The 20,109-nt window shown below is 47.1% G+C and overlaps 1 protein-coding gene across 1 annotated transcript in view; it reads left to right on the top strand.

The window, feature by feature from the left end:
• Slc22a3 (solute carrier family 22 member 3) overlaps positions 1-20,109 on the top strand; it is an 81,804-nt gene that overhangs the window by 51,458 nt on the left and 10,237 nt on the right. The window contains exons 6-7 of the mRNA XM_005321468.4: positions 13,034-13,131; positions 13,253-13,467. Of these exons, the coding sequence (XP_005321525.3) occupies positions 13,034-13,131; positions 13,253-13,467 (313 nt within the window). The remainder of the gene's footprint in view (positions 1-13,033; positions 13,132-13,252; positions 13,468-20,109) is intronic.

Here is a 20,109-nt window from a genome sequence, read left to right as displayed (position 1 = left end):
AAACAAAGCATCTGGGCTCCGTATTCATGGGATAAATCCTTTCTTCCCTAAAAAAGAATTAAAATCAAGCTCTCTCAACCATATGGCTGAGGGAAGAACATCTGGATTGTTTGGCGTGGGAGCATATCTTCATGTGGGGCCTGAGGATGGTCCTAGCTACTCATACAAACAGGACTAGATGGCTGGACCTCTCAGTTTGAAGCAAAACGTAGACCTGTGCTGTTTGCTGTTGGAGAGAAGAAAATATAGTTTAACATACAGAAAGAAAAACTGATGGAGAAGAAACCTTCCCTCTCCATATTCTTAATGCATCTCTGATGGAAGATTTGAATAAAGGAAGCCCTAAACAATAGAGGCCCATATGTTGGTTGCAGAACATAGGAAATGTTAGGGAAAATGACCCGGATGATGGGCACTTTTTCTGCTAGACAACCTCTCATGTAACAGAAAAACATCATCACCTTCTCCTGTGATGAGCATGGAGGGTGACCAGAGAGGGAGCCCTGGGCCGGCAGATTGCAGCTTCTTGTTCCCACACTCCTGTCTCCTGGCAGCTATAATCTCAGCTCCAGAGTTGATGGAAGAATCACATGGCTTGTCTTCCCAGTGGCCTCACATCCTTAGGGACCATGGAGTTATTGCAAAAGTCCACAAACCATTTACAATCAAGCCTTGTCTGCAGATTGAATTAATATGTCTTGGATAAAGCCAATGCAGTATCACTACTGCATTGTAGGGTGAATCTTAGGAAATCTGAGCCATTATGTGGTTTCAATGAACAGAAACTAAAAGCACTATTCCTACTGTGTGGTCAACCTTTACATACTTTAACATGAGCCAGAAGTGCTCATGCTCATAAAGGACAGGAGTCGCTGCTCTGTAGGCACAAATAAGGTCGGTCTCATCCCTTGAGCCCCGTGGCCGTTGGTTTCAGAGCCCCAGGTATGACGTGCCGTGGTGGAAACCTGAGGGCTCTCTTCAAGTCTTGACAAACAGAGAGCTTGTGACAACTTCTCGAATCCCTTCAACTCAAGGTCATTATCCCATTATCCCATTAAGGAAGTTATCCCATTATCTGATCCTTCACTGACCTCAAGGACAAGTTCTCCAGCTACGAAGGAAGAGCGGAGTGATGTGGTTCACAGTGGCTTCCTCTCTCGCGAGGGCAGATCTTTGTTCTCTTTCCTGCTGACATTTCAGAGCCAGCGCCCCTCCGCTGAGATTTGGAAGGAGACTGGGGAAAGCCTGTTGAATGAGTACTCGGCACCATACTGAATAGAGGTGAAACACCTCCTTCTAATGCGTTTTGACTAGTGTGTGCAGCTCTCCGTTTCCACACAGCTCTCCGAGACCTGGCCTTGACCAGGCTCAGTGAAGGCGGAGTGATGGCTGCCCCGTTCAGACAGTTTACACACTCTGTTTCTTCTGGCTGCTCTAGACTTAGCAGGGGACAGACTTTTTGATGTCAACTGAGTGCAACTTCAGGTAGGGTTGCTGATAGCCTTTCTTTCCACACCTCTGAAAGTGAGGTTGTATTTTTTGATTGTCTAAAGAGAACCAGCCTCTCAAGTCCAGCAAGCTAATTATTAATCATTGCAGTGAAAATGTTTTTTACATTAAAAGCTGAATCACATTATTTTGTCACCATGTGTCTAGAAAATCCATCTTAATGTAACCAACATTGTCCCAGAAATCAAAGAACATTGAGACACAGACCACACAGTAATTTAGCTTCATTTGCTAACCCATCTGTCCAGTAAACGCATCTATTTTTTAAATAACCTTGGTATAATGTTCACTTTCAAAAATGTCTCTCCGTGTGCATCCAGAAGTCTTTATATTTCCTCCCATTCTCTGTGATTGCTTTTATCTTTATTTCCCCCCTCCTTTTGATCTGTTTTCGGCCTCTCCCTACTCACAATAGTTCTTTAGCTGTACTTTCTTGCAGCTTATAGATATGTTTAACAGAACTAAATGTAAATTTTCCCATTCCTTTGAAGTTGAAGAAAAGATTAAATCTTTCTCTGTTTTAATAGTGGTTATTTCATGTATAAATAGAAAGACATTTGAGTTGAAATCTAGCTGTTAATTAAGAAATCTAATCTATATATTTGTTGGAATACAGTAGATCAGGTCACAGCTCAATGTCAGAGTCAGTAGTGAGCACAGTGTAACATTAGTGCATGTCACTGTGGTCCAGAACTGAGTGTCAGGACTGCACACACCCAACAAGGTTCAGATTTGGAATTCCAGGGGTGGCGTGTGCCACCTGCACATGGCTTCACGTAAAAGCATCTCATCTTTTTCTAAAGGACATTCTGCGTAAATAGCAAAAAAACAAACAAACAAACAAAAAAAAAACATGCTGGTGAACAATAAATCAAGACAAGAGTCGTTAGGAAAGGAAGTTACTCATGAGCTCTACAATTCACTGGAAGATCAAAATATGCATTGAGGAGGATGGAAACTGATCTCCAACTCTTCAACTAAGCCAGACTTTCTTTGGAAAGTGTTCCCAGTTGAAACTAACATCTTTCTGAGTCACACATGGAAGGAGACTTTTGGGTATCTGTCCAATGTGGAAACACTGAAAATGGAGGAGATCTCGAGATGCCCTCTGAGTGATTCCATGTGAGGTTGTTCTGCTTATTGTTTTGTTTGTCCTCGGCTGTAAGTGGAGTTCACCATGCCCCTCTGCACAGAGCAGTCACCTGAGCCTCTCTTGGAGCGAGTTTCCAAGCGTCAGCTAATAAGCAGCAGCATCTTTTGCCAGGTCACCATTTCTGAATCTGAATGAGTTCACCAACCAAACCCTGCCTGCGACTTCTAGGATTCCAATAATCAGGACCTTAGATGCCTGCTTCTGAGCTGCAGATATTTGTGGCTGTCATGGGGAATGGCGCTCTTGTGTGAAGCCCTGCACAGCTGCAGAAATAGACACCACAGCATCCAGACCTCAAGTCCACACAGACCCACTTGGTCTTGACAGGTAGCTGTGTTTGTGTTAGGAAAGGCCTCCCAGACCTCTTATTCTCTAAGCACACTTCCTCATCCTGAACTTTGTCCTCTGACTATTCCTCCCTCCAATGATGCCGAAGTCCTTTCCAGAGCCTGAACAGCCACCCCACAAAGGCAGAAGGAATGTGATCTGCTCCTCTACCCAGACACCCAAGTATTTCTTTTCCAATTACTACTTTTAAGAAATGAATAATGCCCACCCTGTGTACCCCTCAAAAGGGATGCTGTGCATAAGTCCATTTCATAAATGTTAAAAGAGACTGTGACATTTTCTCCAAATTCTTTTATCAGATCTACTCAGGGGCTGGAGTTTGATTTTTTGACTTTTTCATGACCAGGCAGAGGCACAACTTGGAGCGGACTGACTTCAGTGGGGTGGCAGATCTGCCCAGGTTCTTTCTGCTTCATCAACACACTTTTGTGGCTTTATTCTGTGATAAGCTGATTAGTGCCTATTAATTGAAAATACAGTAGAAATGCAGTAGTTCTCATTTTCTTAGGAGTTTTAATGATCAAGGACACTAATTATAACAAAAAACCCCACAAAATCCTAATTTTTCAATTGTGAAAAATTTAAATCAACTGGTCTTCATTGACTTCAAAATAGAAATTTAGTTCTTAGCATAATAAATTCCTATGGAGAGGAAGATGTGGACTCTAAGGGTTGTTTTCTCCCTACACTTGAGGATCCCCAGACTCTTCTCAGGATGGGCCCAGTTGGGTGGGCAGTGAATGCAGCGAAGCTTGGACCCTTGGGCACTCCACGCAGGTTCACAGGGGCTTCTCCAGCATCTGTAGTCCAGGCTCTTCTCAGGGCCCCCACTGGACCTTTGCAGGAAAGGATGGATTTTAGCAGTTCTTGCTTCAGCAATTAAATCTTCATGAGTCTGGCAGATTGGGAAGGTGGCCCCACCCAACTGCAAGAGACCCAGAAGAGCAACCTTACCTCACCATTTGACAGGGTGGAAAAGGAGGGAGTCAAAGTATTTGGCAATCAATGCTAATGACTACCCCAGATCTCCTTTCCAAGAAAAAAACAAAAGATGACTGAGAAAACAGGATTCAACTGAGACACGGGACTTGGGAAGGTACGTGCTTTCTAGTTCATATTATTCCTGTGAAGGAGAAGATTGCCCTTTTGTGCCTGCTAAAAAAATAATTTGACCAAAATGCAAATGCAGTATTGACAGTGCCTGTGGAAACATTTGCAAAGACCCTTTTCTGGTCAGAGAAACCACTGTGTCCAGACACACTGAGGACAGAAGAAGGACAGCACCCAAAGGATCAGAGCTCACTGGAGCACGTGGAAATGGAAGCAATTGAAGGGCACCAGGGCCAGAAGGCAGGGGCCAGCTCAGAGCCCAGAGGGAGACAAAACACCCAAGCCACCTGCTGGAGGAGATGCCTGCAGCCACACGGGTGGGCACCCAGGCACCATGCAGGACCCCCACTGCTGGGCGGCTGAGAGGCTGTAGGCGCTGTAGGAAGGAGCATGGTGGCTGGAGCAGAGCAGGCAGCAGCCCACACCTGCTCACTGTCTGAGAAGACTGCACTGGACTGGACTGGCACCCATCACCATTGCCTGAGCATTGTGTGACCAGTGCCTGCTGCCACTCACCCTGCCTGTCCCTGGCCGGGGTGGAAACTGCTCCATCCCAGGAACAGGCAGAGGACCTCGCCAGGCGTCCAACGGGTCTAGTTCTAATATGAACTAGAATCCTGCTGGCGCCCAAGTGGCAGGAGCAGACTCGGGAGCTGTGAGCAGGAGGCTCTCGGCTGGGTTCACCTGCTGCGGATCAGGTGTTGACGGCCGTGTTCTCACTCAAATGACTCTGAAGCACCAGGAGGCCAAGAAGCAGGCTGGTCAGAATGTGAGGGACCGGTGTGTGGTGGTGACTGACATATCAGATGACTGGGTCGAAGTCACTCACGCTAGCCTTTTCTCCTCTTCAGAAAGAACCCTTGGCCTACCCGTGTCTTGCCCTCACCCCATGTGCCTAGTCATGAACTGAAAATTGTGCGTGTCCCTATGTGCTGCTGGAGTCGAAGACGCGACACTGGGCGATATTAAAGTTGATGGAGCATTCTTCTGCCTCCATCATGATGATTGGCGTCTGTCGGAGCTTCTAAGTCAGTCCACTAACATCAAGTTTTGGTGTTTTCCCCCGAAGTGCTCAGGCTCCCGGGTTGGAGTGTTAGAGCTCAGAGTGACTGTCTTCTTGCCTCCTCTCTCCTTCTCTTACACACCCTCCCTTGCAAAAAACCAAAATTCTCTCAGTTTTGTTTTTAAGAGATGAAGAAATGTGTCGACACATGACCCACAGCGGCGGCCCATTTGCTGACACTGGGGCTGCGCTTGGGCCCCTCACGGGGCCTCTTAGGTGGAGGCTCTTTGGTAGTTGTGCTGTGCTGTGCTGGGCAGCACGCCCAGCCCCGCTGAGCCAGGGAGGGACTCCTTCCGGCCAGCCAGAACTCCGGGAGTGGAAGATCTCTGCGGAGGATCCCTAGGCCCTGGTGGTCTGGACCTGCCCTGGGAAGTGCAGTAGCCTGTCCTGAGGGGCAGTGCTGAGTCTGACACGTGGCCAGCTTGGACTGAGAGGGACCGTGGAGTCGACTGACTGCACAATGGCTTGCAAAGACGTCACCTGAATCAGAACACAAGATACCTTGTGAATAATTTCAGACGAATGATATGTGGAAATGCTGTTTGGAAAGACTGGATTAAATGAGACGTCATTAGAATTGACTTGCCTCTTTCTTTTTACCTTATTTAACACCAACCCTAGAAAACTTTAACTTACGTGGCTCCTGTTTTATTCTGATTGGGCTATGTTGGTCCCAGGGACTTGAATATATTTTTAATTACTTTAATAAGCATTGATCATTCATGATAATTTTTATACAGTATTTCCTTATGAGCTCTTGCATGACAAATATTTTATCTACTCTTGTTTTAAAGTATAACGAGGTTTTCCAAAAGTCGCAAAGCCCTGCAGGAAATTCGCAAGTCCTCATTTATGGATATGCCAGGTGGGGCCAGAAGGTGGCTAGAGCTGTGTAATGTTAGGTACTCCTCCTGGCCCCTCTGGGGCTGGCTTGGTCTGACCAGTGGGGTCCTGCGCCAGGCAGTGTTTGGAAGGCCATGGGGACAACTGAGCAGTCACCTGCAACCTCCCAGTCCCACCCCGCCCTCCTGGTCCTGGGACTCCATCTCAGAGGGTAGTTCCTGGTGCTCCAAGTTGGTGAGCCCAACGTCCTCAATGTTTTATTCACACAGACTTCTACACAATGAGAAGCTTCCAGATGGGAGCGCCTGTAGGAACTTGTGATAACAGAGTCACTGAATAAATCACCACGTCAGACCCCATAGCAAAGTGATGCCTCTTCTCATGGCCTCCTCTCCCCTGTGCGATGAGGCGGCCTGTGGAAGTCATTTGCTGAGGACCATCAGATGAAACTGCAAGGCTAGAAGCATAGCCACCCAGCACTGTCCCCACCCTGCCACAGCAGACCATGTGCAGAGCTGTTCTTGCTCCGAAGCCCTGGGGCTCGAATCTCTTCCCAGCCCAGGGAAGAACTGAGCCCCAGGCTTCACAGAGGAGCTGGGACTTGTTCTTTGACTCCTGCTTCTCCGTCCCCTGGGGGTGGAGTTAAAATGCAGATTCCCTGTCAAGGTCTGGCTTGGGCACGCTTAGGAGCAAGCACCTGGGTGCGACTGACAGGGTAGCAAGGACTCTGGGTATTACTTGCTTGTGTGTACATTAGTGAATTACCTTGCCTTCAGCCTGGGAGATAGATGTCGCCAAATCAAAGTGATATATTTAAGAATTTAAGATACTTGAACATAAACAGAAATTCATCTTTAAAAAAAAAAAAAAAGCATCTTTTCCTTACCAAGGGACTCATACCAGATGACTCCACAGCATGTGTGTTCCAGCCCTCTGCAAAAAAGCATCACCTGGAAGTAAATATCTTCCAAATGGCACAAAGACTATTAATTATAATAACAACAAAATGACTCCTGAAGAAAAAAACATTAGATTGACACCTGTTATTGAGCACTTACTGTGTGCCAGGGGTGTGTATATGCATGTGTATTATCTAATTGAATCTTCAAAATACCTGATGGAGTATTAATATTTCCTGGTAAGGGAGGTGGGGGTGCCGAAGTTCATGCAGTTCAAATAATATGCTGGTTAAAAAAAATTGTGAGCCAAATACTACATCTCTGCCCCACCCCAGCTGGTTTATCTTTTTCTTTTTTTCTTTCTTTCTTTTTTTTTAACCTAAACGAGTTCTCTATTGGGAGAGCTCTCAACAATCTCTTTGTAACAGACAATTGTTTATAATGTCTTTTTCTTCCTTGGCAATGTAAATTAAAATGTCAGCTTGAAGAAATGTCTCCGAAACACACCAGGAAGAATTATGAAGAGAGCTAAATTAATCAGAGAAGAGGAATAAATGACTTTCAACATAGAGCACTCGTCATTATTGGTGTAAAACAAAATCTTGGCGGAATAAAAAGACAATGGAAGAGTCGAGATAAGCAGATGGCACTCCAACCCGGTGAAGCGCGTAGGGAACCAACCTCTGCAGTTGAACCTTGGGCAATACCTTTCGTGATGAGTGGCGTTGCTAGGCAACAGGCCTCCACACAGACAAATACTACTCAGAGCTGTGCTCTGCTCCCTTTGCTGCAAATAGAAGGCAATGTGCCCCATTTGGATGCTGTCAAGGTATAACAAAATAGAGTTCCAAGAGAGACACAGAAGTCAGAATATTGTATGGTTTTATAGCTATGAAATTCTAGAATAAGTAAAACTGTCATGACAGAATGCAGATCAGGGGTTGCTGAGACCCAGAATTGGTAGAAGGGACCAATTTCAGAGACTCCAGGGAACTACCCACAGGTCATGGAAATGTCCCCTATCGTAAACGTGGTCATGGTTACATGGGTCTATACATTTGCCAAGATGCATTCAGGGGTACAATTAAAATTGCTGAATTTTATTGCTTGTAGATTATATCTTAATAAAGCAAAATTTTAAAATATATGTAATTACCTGGAGTAGCATTTCTTCAGTTGTAATTACCTGGAGTAGCATTTCTTCAGTTCTTTTATTCCTGATTCAGACCAGGCAAAATTTGGTGACTCTTTAGCAATAGAAAGTAAGTGCAGCTTTAGAGCCCGAGAAGTTATGTAAAAGAACAATAGCTGCAGCCTAAACCCAGCGTGAGCTGGCAAGACATCTGGGTGAATTCCATCCAAGATACGGCTTTAGTCTCTCGAGGTCTCTGGACACCCAGAAAGTGGGTTGTCTTTCAGAATATCTGCGTCACTGTGAGAAGATGTTAGTAAATCAAAGACCAGCTGGATTTGTTCTGAAATGTAACAAAATACTGACTTGCATGGAGGTACTATTAATCCTTCCATTCACTGGACAGGAGGATGGGTTGGCTCCTTCTCGATTACTTTTGCTGTTATCAACATTTGATGTTCCTTTGGTAGAGGATTACATTGAAGCAGTAAATTTGAACTTTGGAAAAACAGAGATTGTACACCTGCCAGGTTCCGAATCTGAAAAGTTCTGATATTAAGACTAATTAGCAAGCATTTTTGCAAAATGAACTGGAGCATTGAAACAATTACTTTAACTATAAAATTATTTTTGCCAAAGATATTGTTATTAAAGAAAAACCATTCTTCTAGACTGGATTCTTTAGATAATTCTGCTTTTGGCAAGAAGTGACAGAAAACCAACTTAAATGGGTTTAGACAATAAGGGCATTCACTGGCTCTTATGTCTGGAATTGTAGTCACAGCGGGGTTCCAGGTTGACCAAACCAGGGTCTCAACAACCTCATCAAACCTGTAACCTGCATTTTCCCCTCTATCCACTCTGCTGACAGAGCAGCTTCATCCTTGTACCACAGTCCCCTCGTGGTACAAGGTGGCTCCTGAGATCCTACCATTTCTTCATTCATTGGAGAGGGTGGGGTCCTTCAGGAAGCTCTGGCTTAAGAGCAATGAAGGACTTTCCCATGACTCCTTCTCTCACTGGTGCAAACTGGTCTACATTGGATTACATGCCCATTTCTCATTGGTTCAAATTGGGACAGATGTCCAATCAGAGAATAGGATTATCCTTGGATAATCAGGCCTACCCAACAACTGGAAGCAGAGTCAGTTCACCTGAGAAAATGAGTTGATTGTGTGTGTGTGTGTGTGTGTGTGTGTGTGTGTGAGTGTGTGTGGTGGTGTCAGTTCTATTAAGAGAAAAGGGCAGTAATACCAAGAATAATTCAACAATTAGGTACATTCCTATTATTTTAAATCCACTTTTAAAGTGTTCTATTTTTTGTTACAAAAGTAATGTGTGTTATTTTTAAGAGAATATTTATAACCAAAAAGAAAAGTTAAACCTGCCCAAATCTTACTACTTCATAAGGACCATGAATGAAGTGATAAAAACATACTTTTAATTAATAAAATAAATATTATGTTCTATGTACTGCAGGCACAATATAGCATAATGAAGTGCAGACTTTAGTATTGTTTATATATTAACGTCCATGGCTGCTTTCACACTACTGGCAAAGTTAAGCAGCCAACTGAGAATTAATATCCTGCAAAACCAATATACCATCTGGCCCTTTGCAAAAAAAAAAAAAGAAAAAGAAAAATTGCCATTCTTTGTCATCACCCTCTGACACGGTAACTCAGTGCTCAGGGATGGCTAGAGATCTGCTTAGGAAAAGGTGACATCTATAGAGAAAAGAAAAGGGCAAGAGACACTCCATTATCGTGTCACTAAGGGAGAGTCACAGACCATGAAGGATTGCAAAATCTGCAGAGGTGCTTGAAGGTCGTTATCTGGGAAACCCGTGATGTGCCGTTTCCCCTCCACTCCAGGGCTGACATTGGGCCTGAGTGAAAGTGACTTGGTCAGGGTCGTATCTTGCAGATAGAAGTCATGGCTACAGGCAGAAAGTAAGGCTGGAGAGCAGATGGACGACAGCCCACATCAAATTGTTAGCAATACCTCTGTGTGCGTTGGGTGGACAGCAGAGCCAAGGTGGACACAAGCGACCCCCCAGGGACTCCTGAGGGAGAAGAATAGGACCCACACCAACTGACCCAAGTCTGAGCTGTGGGACAGCCGGAAGTGAAGGAAGGAAGCTGACATAGGTCAGTCCTGCGACTTCCACGGAGGAGAACGTCCTGTCCTGGGTGGTTCAGTCCTGAATTTCAAGATCTGCAAAATCTAAATGATTTGAGCCAAACCTAAATTATCTAAATTCTTTTAGCCGATTTTAACCTTTTTTATTTAAATAAAGGTTTTTTTTTTTTTTTTATCAAGTGCACAGTGTCCTTCTTGAAAAGTATGTAGAAATGACCATCGACTGGAAAGAATTTGTGTGGAATAAAAGTGTCCTCTACAGTCAGCAGCACTGGGTGAGGGTTACAATCAGGGACATTTCTAATCACCTGGTGTGGAATCCTGGCTCAGCTATCTTTCTGCTATTTAATCTTTAATGTTCTAAGATTTGTTTTCTTATTTATAAAATCAGGTTAATAAAAGTACTAATTTTACGGGGCTTTGATGAGAATTGAATGAAACCATCCATGTACTTAGTCTAGAAACTAACGAGAGTTTCACGCTCCCTAGGTATTACTATTTTCATGTGGGCAATGAGTAGAAACTCTTTGTGAAAGCATTTTGATAATAAACCATATGATGATATATTGTTGTAATACACAAGTTCTTATCTGCCACATAGATATTCCTGCCTTATTTTTGGAGCCATAAACAAGGCAAAGGTAGATAGAGAAAAATCCCTTTGGGGTTCTTAACATTTAGAAGGTTATCCAAGGAACATTTTACTGGGCATTGTAGTAATTAGGATCCAGGTCAATTTGATGTTGAAACAAGACACCCAAGAAATATAGTGGGGGAGGGGGAGATGGACAAGTACTTTTCTCTCTAACGTGTGCCCTAGAGGTGAGTGGGCCAGCTCTGGCAAGCCGGGTCTGCTCCACGAGGTGCCCTAGGACTCAGGTCCCGGTGATCTTGTTGCTCCATCATCACATGCAGTGGGCTGTGTAGCTGAAGCTCACCACCATGTTCTTCCATCCCAGGATGCCGAAGACTGTAAGCGAGGGAGGGGCAAGCTGTTTCCAAGGGGTGAAACTTGGAATGTGTGTTCATGGTGCCTATGACCAATTCATTGTTGAGGTCTTAGTCTCAGAACAACCATCGTTGAAAGAGAAGATAGAGAAAGACTCTAGCTAGCATCCATGTGCCCAGCTAAATTCCATGGAGTCATTACTGTAAGAGAGAAAGAACGGAGGGTGGAATCCGTTAGCAGCCTTCCATGAGTATCCTCGTGGAAACAACTATTGTCGTCGACTCTAATACATTGATTTTAAGGTGATCATTTTATGTTCCAAGTAAGAAAAACCCATGCTCTTTAAACTGATGCACTACTTTCTTATAAGTTCATTGGTGAGACACATCTCAGTGTTTTAAATGCACAGGATGGAGGGGAGAAGGTGGCTTGGCATACCATGCATTTTCAGCCTTCCGCTGTATGTGTGAGACTTTGCCTGGCACAAACATAGGCATGAGATATCAAGCTTTGGTTGACACATTGACTGCTTTATGATGTTTAGGATGATTGATTGACAGGGCCCATCAGTGTGGATGTGCTCTGAGTCAAATTCTTGTGACAGCTGGTAGAGGGACTTGAGGTCTTAGGGGAAATGTGCCTAGATTTACATTCCTTCTGGGCCAGATTTCAAGTTGAGTAAACAGACAGGAAAGGCCCTGCCTTTAGGAGCCTGGGTTCTTGCTTAAAAGAAGGACCACAACTGAAGGCTGTGCTCTGGGGGAGCTGGTATGGCCCAGGCACTTGGCTTCTTTTTTGGGAGGTACCAGGGGCACTCGACCACTGAGCCACATCTCCATCCCTATTTTGTATTTTATTTAGAGGCAGAGCCTCACCGAGTTGTTTAGAACCTTGCTTTTGCTGAGGCTGGCTTTGAACTCGCAATCCTCCTGCCTCAGCCTCCTCAGGCCCTGAGAAGCTTCCCGAGTTGCTTCTAGATTTTGATGTTAAGCGAATGGGTTGAGCACCGAGCACTTTGCTTGGTGCCACACTGCAGTTCCTCACCCCCAGCTTCAGAGCTCCTGGATAGAGGAACAGACCCATAAGAGGAGCCCTGGTGGAGGTCTGAGGAGTGGAGCTAGACCTGAGGGTCATCATTTAATTCCGGGGGCAGACTAATAGCAGAACTGGGAAGGGCGCCCAGGCAGAGGTACAGACTGTCCACCCACATGGAATGTGGAGCAGTGGTCGCTGTGAGCAGCTGCGCTGGGACCCTTGGCAGACTGGACTGGAGGACAGTGGCCTTGCTCCTCTGCTGCATTTCCTATGCAGAGCCTGTATACAGCAGCCAGCAACTGCGTTTGCTGAATTGAATTGAGGACAATACCATCTTCTGGATGGCCAAAAGGAGATGAGCTGAATTTTCCTGGATCAAAAAGATGCTAGCTTCCTATTGATAAAAGAAAGCAAAATAAGGTCCTTGATGCTTGTTCTTGGATTAATTATTTCATTTGTCAAAGTAAGACTTGATGATTTAATATATAAAGAAACACTTGATTGGCTCACACTTGCTTGCTCTCGTTTTTCCCTCAATACAATAAATGGACCCCAATCTTACTTTAGAACATGTCTTTTCTCCTTGTTGACTCAGAGCAGTTTAACCTAAGTATTGCAATTATCCTGAGAACAGTCTCAATTGGGGAAACCTCTTCTCTGTGAATCTGACCCATTCCGAGTGCCGGAGGGCAAGCCTTTCCACGCTCAGGTTGCAGATGTAATTATGAAACAGCCCCGTCAGTTCAGCAGGATCCCTGGATTCTGTAGTTTGAATCTAGCTAGTAAAGCTCGTGCTGTTGCAGGTGTTTCTTGCTGCATATTGCCACTGAAATCTGCTTCTCTTACCCAGATCACCGTTACAGACGAGGAAGTTAGTAACCCGTCCTTTCTAGATCTGGTGAGAACTCCCCAGATGAGGAAGTGCACACTTATACTCATGTTTGCTTGGTAAGTTTGAGCTGTGACAGGTGTTAAAGCTGCTGTCACTCCTACAACCCAGCACTCCCTCCAAGTCAGGCGAGGTTAGCGCTCACCTGCTCTTCCCTGGTGTCTGTCAATGTCACTGCAGGTTCACCAGCGCCGTGGTGTATCAGGGACTGGTCATGCGCCTGGGTATCATCGGCGGCAACCTCTACATAGATTTCTTCATCTCGGGAGTGGTGGAACTGCCAGGGGCTCTCTTGATCTTGCTGACCATCGAGCGCTTTGGACGCCGCCTCCCCTTCGCAGCGAGCAATGTAGTGGCGGGGGTTGCGTGCCTGGTCACCGCGTTCTTACCGGAAGGTAATTGTCCCTCACATTTGATTGGAAGCTGCTGAAGAACTAGAAAACCCTTAGATCCAAATAATCAAGTACAGGGAATCGATGGTTTTTAGGAACTGTGCCATCGCATCATAATCTGGACACCAGGCAAGCTTGGTGAGGTCACTCAATTTTCCCGATAATCAGTATAAAGTCTGAGAGAAGCCATGAGTTCTATAGAATTTTCTCTTCTCTCAATTTTTAGAGATTGATTGATGAAATAGCTGTCATGCTAATTCTAGCTCATAGTGATGTGTTTCCTTCTACTCCCCTCTGTCTGACTTCCTGTCATGGTGTCGCTGACACTGTGTGACCTGCTTCCTGACCATCTGCCATGCGCTGGCACCCTGCTAAGCACTGAGGTGGTGGGTGTCAGAGAGACACGGTTCTCAGCTCTGAGTGAGTCAGGACCCACTAAGGGACACAGACACTTCAATGCTGTCACATGTCATTGTGATGAAGGAGCCAATGGGGTTATTTACAAGAGAGAGGCAGGGGAGGGAAGGGGAGGGGAGGGAGGGAAGGAAAGGGGGAGGGAAGGGGGGAGGATGGAAGAGTGATGGATTGATCCAGGGGGGACCCTGAAAGTGGGAGCCAGGCATGTGTGAAGAAGAAAGTGCACCAGATATAGAGGAGAGGGGCAGTGTTTCCACAGTAGAGAACGTCTCCCAGAAACGTGAAAACCTGTGGGTTCTTCATTATCTCTGGAATCCAGGCAAGGAGGCCTGAGGACAGTCAATCACCAGCATGACTGTCTCTGCAGGCTTGCTGGAAGTTGGCACTGTCTGGTGAGCTTTGGGAGTGGGAAAGGAGGAGGAGGCCAAGGAAGAGGAGGAGGGGGAGGAGGAGGAGGGGGGAGGAGGAGGTCAAGGAGGAGGAGGGGGAGAGGAGGAGGAGGAAAATGAGGAGGAGGAGGAGGAGAAGGAGGAGGAGGAAAATGAGGAGGAGGAGTGGGAGAAGGAGAAGGAGGAAGATGAAGAGGAGGAGGCCAAGGAGGAGGAGGTCAAGGAGGAGGAGGGGAGGAGGAGGAGGAGGGGGAGGAGGAGGAGGAGGGGGAGGAGGAGGAGGAGGAGGTCAAGGAGGAGGAAGGAGAGGAGGAGGAGGAGGAGGAGGTCAAGGAGGAGGAGGGGGAGGAGGAGAGGAGGAGGAGGAGGTCAAGGAGGAGGAGGGGGAGAGGAGGAGGAGGAGGAGTAGAAGAAGGAGGAGGAGGAAAATGAGGAGGAGGAGGGGGAAGAGGAGGAGGAGGCAAAGGAGGAGGAGGGGGGAGGAAGATGAGGAGGAGGAGGCCAAGGAGGAGGAGGAGAAGGAGGAGGAGGAGGGGGAAGAGGATGAGGAGGAGGAGTGGGAGAAGGAGGAGGAGGAAGATGATGATGAGGAGGAGGCCAAGGAGGAGGAGGAGGAAGAGGAGGAGGGAGAGGAGGAAGAGGAGGAGGAAGAGGAAGAGGGGGGAGGGGGAGGAGGAAGCCAAGGAGGAGGAGGAGGAAGAGGAGGAGGAGGAAGAGGAGGAAGAGGAGGAGGAAGAGGAGGAAGAGGAGGAGGAAGAGGAAGAGGGGGGAGGGGGAGGAGGAAGCCAAGGAGGAGGAGGAGGAAGAGGAGGAGGAGGAAGAGGAGGAAGAGGAGGAGGGGGAGGGGGAGGAGGAGGAAGCCAAGGAGGAGGAGGAGGAAGAGGAGGAAGAGGAGGAGGAAGAGGAGGGGGGGGAGGAGGAAGCCAAGGAGGAGGAGGAGGAAGAGGAGGAAGAGGAGGAGGAAGAGGAGGGGGGGGAGGAGGAAGCCAAGGAGGAGGAGGAGGAAGAGGAGGAAGAGGAGGAGGGGGAGGGGGAGGAGGAGGAAGCCAAGGAGGAGGAGGAGGAAGAGGAGGAAGAGGAGGAGGAAGAGGAGGGGGGGGAGGAGGAAGCCAAGGAGGAGGAGGAGGAAGAGGAGGAAGAGGAGGAAGAGGAGGAGGAAGAGGAGGGGGGGAGGAGGAAGCCAAGGAGGAGGAGGAGGAAGAGGAGGAAGAGGAGGAGGGGGAGGGGGAGGAGGAAGCCAAGGAGGAGGAGGAGGAAGAGGAGGAGGAGGAGGAGGAGGAGGAGGAGGGGGAGGGGGAGGAGGAAGCCAAGGAGGAGGAGGAGGAAGAGGAGGAGGAGGAGGAGGAGGGGGAGGGGGAGGAGGAAGCCAAGGAGGAGGAGGAGGAAGCCAAGGAGGAGGAGGAGGAAGAGGAGGAAGAGGAGGAGGGGGAGGGGGAGGGGGTGGAGGAAGCCAAGGAGGAGGAGGAGGAAGCCAAGGAGGAGGAGGAGGAAGAGGAGGAAGAGGAGGAGGGGGAGGGGGAGGAGGAGGAAGCCAAGGAGGAGGAGGAGGAAGAGGAGGAGGAGGAGGAGGAGGGGGAGGGGGAGGAGGAAGCCAAGGAGGAGGAGGAGGAAGAGGAGGAGGGGGAGGAGGAGGGGGAGGGGGAGGAGGAAGCCAAGGAGGAGGAGGAGGAAGAGGAGGAAGAGGAGGAGGAAGAGGAGGGGGAGGGGGAGGAGGAAGCCAAGGAGGAGGAGGAGGAAGAGGAGGAAGAGGAGGAGGGGGAGGGGGAGGAGGAAGCCAAGGAGGAGGAGGAGGAAGAGGAGGAAGAGGAGGAGGAAGAGGAGGGGGGGGAGGAGGAAGCCAAGGAGGAAGAGGAGGAAGAGGAGGAGGGGGAGGGGAGGAGGAAGCCAAGGAGGAGGAGGAGGAAGAGAGGAGCCCTCCTAACTACAACAGTTGGATGAGGGCTATGGGGAAGGAGAAAGGCTGAGGGCTCAGAGGAAGTTGGGCCTCTCCCATCTCTCGGGGTGGGAGAGGGATTTCCTCTCAGAGGTGCTGTGAATGTAAACAGGGGAGAAAGCCAGGATTGCAGCTGTCTCCCGCTGTGGGATTGAGGGACCTAGGTGACCTCTGACACCAAACACAACAAGGGCTGGAAGAGCAAGTCCTTCACTCTCCAGGAGGAGGGGCAGTGGGCTGTCTCCTGGCCCTGGGTGCGGTGGGGGCTTCCACAGAGGCTGGACTCTGGCGATCTCTGGTGTCTGCACAGGCGGCTCTTTCCTGGAGGATCATCCGTGGATCAGGAAAGACCATGGAGATTTTGCAAAGGTCCGAACAGTCTTACATTCACAGGAGACTCCACTAACTGGGTGCAGGTTTATGAATTCCCATGACATCAGGTAGGCGCCCCTTGAATAAATTTGCAGAAAAGCCAATCGTCAAAACAGAAAAGGAAAAAGATGTGCAAGTCCCCTGTCATGTGGGGATTTTTAAGGATAAGCAGAAACATGTTCCTCTTATTCCCTTGAGTGTATTGGGTTCCTTGGAGACACTGTAACAAAGTACCACACACTGGGTGGCTTGAAGCAACAGAATTGTTTCCATGGCAGGGTTGGTTCCTCCCAGAGGCTCTGAGGGAACACTGGTCCCACGAATCTCTCCTGGTGCTGGCAACCCTCACCTTCTCCTGGCATGGCTCCACCGTGGGCCTCATCTTCTTGGGACAGTCTTAACTAATCACATCTTACGAAGACTTTATTTCCAAATATGATCACATTTTGAGGTTCTAGGTAGGCTTGGCTTCTGAGGGACACTATTCCACTCGTTACATGGAGTCAACACACTCTGAGAGTTGAGGGAGCTGTATGATAGCTGTCTGTCAATATGCATCGATTTAATATTCATTAATTGAAGGCCACTCCACTAGGAGAGGGAGAGAGAGGTTAAGGAGATAGGTGTAATTCCCGACCACAAGGCTAAGTTGGAAGGGTGGAAAACGGACACATTTAGGAGTTCACTGCACTTTATATTTTACTTTGGTTTGGGGTTTATGTTTAAAATGTAGTTCCCATCGCTGTGAAATAGAGATGAGGTGTTCATTGAAGGTGAAATTCAGAACTCAGGGAGAAAGAGTACTGATGTATAAGCGTGGCCCATCATTTCATGACATATACTTTGCCCCAGATTTTCTCTGATCCTCGAGTAATTGAGATGATTTCAAGGTGTGCTGCTCTCAACATGACCCCAGAAAGAGAGCATTTAAGACTCTGTGTCCGTGGGGTACCAGTTTTGGACCCTCTCTTTTCAAGAGGGATCTCCCACCCCCCCCCGCCCCCTGCACATCTCTCTCTCTCTCTCCCTCTCTCTCTCTGTCTCTCAGCTTTTAAATAAAACGTTTTGCTCTTGGGAGAAAAAAAAGACTATGTGTCCAAACCACACACAGTAGGTTAGGAATCAAGGTATTACACAGAGAACTGCAAACACAATCTTGAAGTATTTGAGATACTTGATCTGTTCAGTTTTGATTCGTAGATACCACTTCCCAGCTGGGGCTTCAGTAGTGCTGTCTGCAGGACTGAGCACTACTTGCTCTTCGCCGGGGCACGTCTTATTTATATATTCTGCATAGTCGACTCCTTCAGTGGTCACATGTCGGTCATGGATGACTGGCAAGAGTGAGTTTCAAATCCCTAAAGTGAGTTCCAGCTATGACAGAGGTTCTTTCCTGGAGTGGGCAGTCCTTCCAACTCAAAGGCACTTTCAGACTTGATTGCAAGGAACAGTCCAGTCCAGACCAGGAAGGCTTTTCTCTCCGCCGTTCTGATGTCACCAGTAGGTGGACAGCCCCCATGCAGAATGCTGATGAGCTGATTTTACAGAAATCAGCTTTAAAATTATCTCACAGAATACCCTTTAACCGACCCTCCCTCTACAGAGCCCAGCTTTTCATGGCCTGAGAATAAAATTCTGGAAAGAGAAATTGTCTTTCTGGCTTTACCTTCATCTAAGACCCCTGCTTTAGACTCATATTTCTGAACTGTAACCAAAGTCTGGAAGTTAATAGCTTTCTTTATCTATACCTGCCTGTCATCTTTGATTTGAGCTTACTTTGCTTGCTCTAAACCCAGCAGTGTGGGGAAGTCTTTCTGAAATGAAAAATTTTACTACTTTTATCTATCTTTATGTGATTTACATATCTTTATTAGGACTTTTCACTAAATTTTATTCCAGAATTCAGAGCTGCTGGTGCCTTCCAAAGAGAGTCAAAATCGTATTCTAAATTTTGCATCCTTTACCCAAGAAATGAGGTGTCACTCCCCAAAACTCTAGTTGCTTGACCAAGTCACCACTCAGAGAGGGGAATCTCTTTCTCTCTGTCTTCAAATAACTCCAAGGAAGATGCTCTGTCGTGCTCATTTTTAATGTGATTTTTGTTACTGACACCAAAACATGGCTATTTCTGCTCTAAAATGAATTTGATAACATATTCCTGGGACACTTGAAGTTTTTCTTGTGCATACAAAATTTTTCACATGTGATTCAGACTTCCTAATAAAATGTTTTCTTTTCCCTCTTCTCATTAATGAACAATGGAGTGCCATAGGGACTTCTTTTGTACACATTTCCACAAAATCTCTGTTCCAGAGTAGTTTGAGTCTAAACTCCCTTGCTTGGAGAAGAACTGGGAGTGTTTCAGATCCAGGTCGGTGAGCAGGACATCAACTGGGAGCTCAACTTGATGGCATTTTCTGTTTTACTGAGTTGACTATTTAAGTTAACTGCATAGGCTTTTTATGATGTGTGTGTGCGTGTGTGTGCATGTGCATGCGTGTGTGTGTGTGTGTGTGTGTGTGTGTGTGTGTTGATTTGGTTTCTTGGTTTTCACTTGGTTCTGTTGGTCACCACCTCAGTATGTCCTTGAGCTCATGCAGGATAGAAATCAAACGTGACTCACAAAGACAGGGATAGGGTCGTTTATTGCAATAGATTCACATGGAAAGCTGGCTTCCCCAGAGACAGAATGGCAAGGACAGAGACTGTGCCATTGTCCCAGAGATAGAGTAGCAACAAAATCAAAGGGTTAACAGTATATACATGGTTTTGAGGACCAGAAATTAACATACTCCTAAGCTGTGTTGCCATCTTCATGTGCCAATTCCATGTGATCACAATGTGCTTAAAAATGTGTAATGTTCCCCCTGCACCTAGTACCTTTTAGCCTATAAATGCATTTAAATGAGAGTCTCAGTTACTTTCAAGCAAGCAGCTGTGGTCAGATCCCCTGTTTGTCTTGAACAGTGGAGGTGGCTGGAAATGGCGTCCTGCCACTTATCTTAAACATAGAACCTGCTGTCCTTTCTACAGTCACCAACCAGACTACAGTCATGCTATACGCTACCTCATTTCTACCCAACAGCTCCAGCCTCAGTTATAAACCTAAATTGGAATTGAGCTCGTCACAGGACTCAGTTACAGAGCAATCTCGATGTAGTAAAAAGAAGCCCCTGGCTTATACCGAATGTGGATCAGGGAGTTATTTCCACGGTGGCAGGTGGCCTTCTCCAGTGCAGCCCGAGAGCAGCGGGAGGTGGCCCCATCAGGCTGGGACCCAGGGAATCTGGGCCAGAGCTCCTACTTTCCATTCCCAGCAGCACCTGCTCTTGGAAGGACGGGACTGGAATGAATTTCCGAGTCCCCCTCCCTGAGCTTCATGAAAAAGCGCAGCCTAAACAAAACACATGTTTACGACCATTCTGTGCCAGAGCAGATGGTGGCATCAGCGCTGCTCGGATAACCCTCGCTCCCTGGTGTGACTACTGATGTGACAGCCACAGGTGTTCTGTCTGGGAAGACAAGAAATATATT

The sequence above is a fragment of the Ictidomys tridecemlineatus genome, chromosome 8 (genome assembly GCF_052094955.1).
Source record: "Ictidomys tridecemlineatus isolate mIctTri1 chromosome 8, mIctTri1.hap1, whole genome shotgun sequence".
Lineage (NCBI taxonomy): Eukaryota > Metazoa > Chordata > Mammalia > Rodentia > Sciuridae > Ictidomys > Ictidomys tridecemlineatus.
The sequence above is the reverse complement of the archived record's forward strand: the minus strand, read 5'-3'. Positions and strand labels throughout refer to the sequence as shown.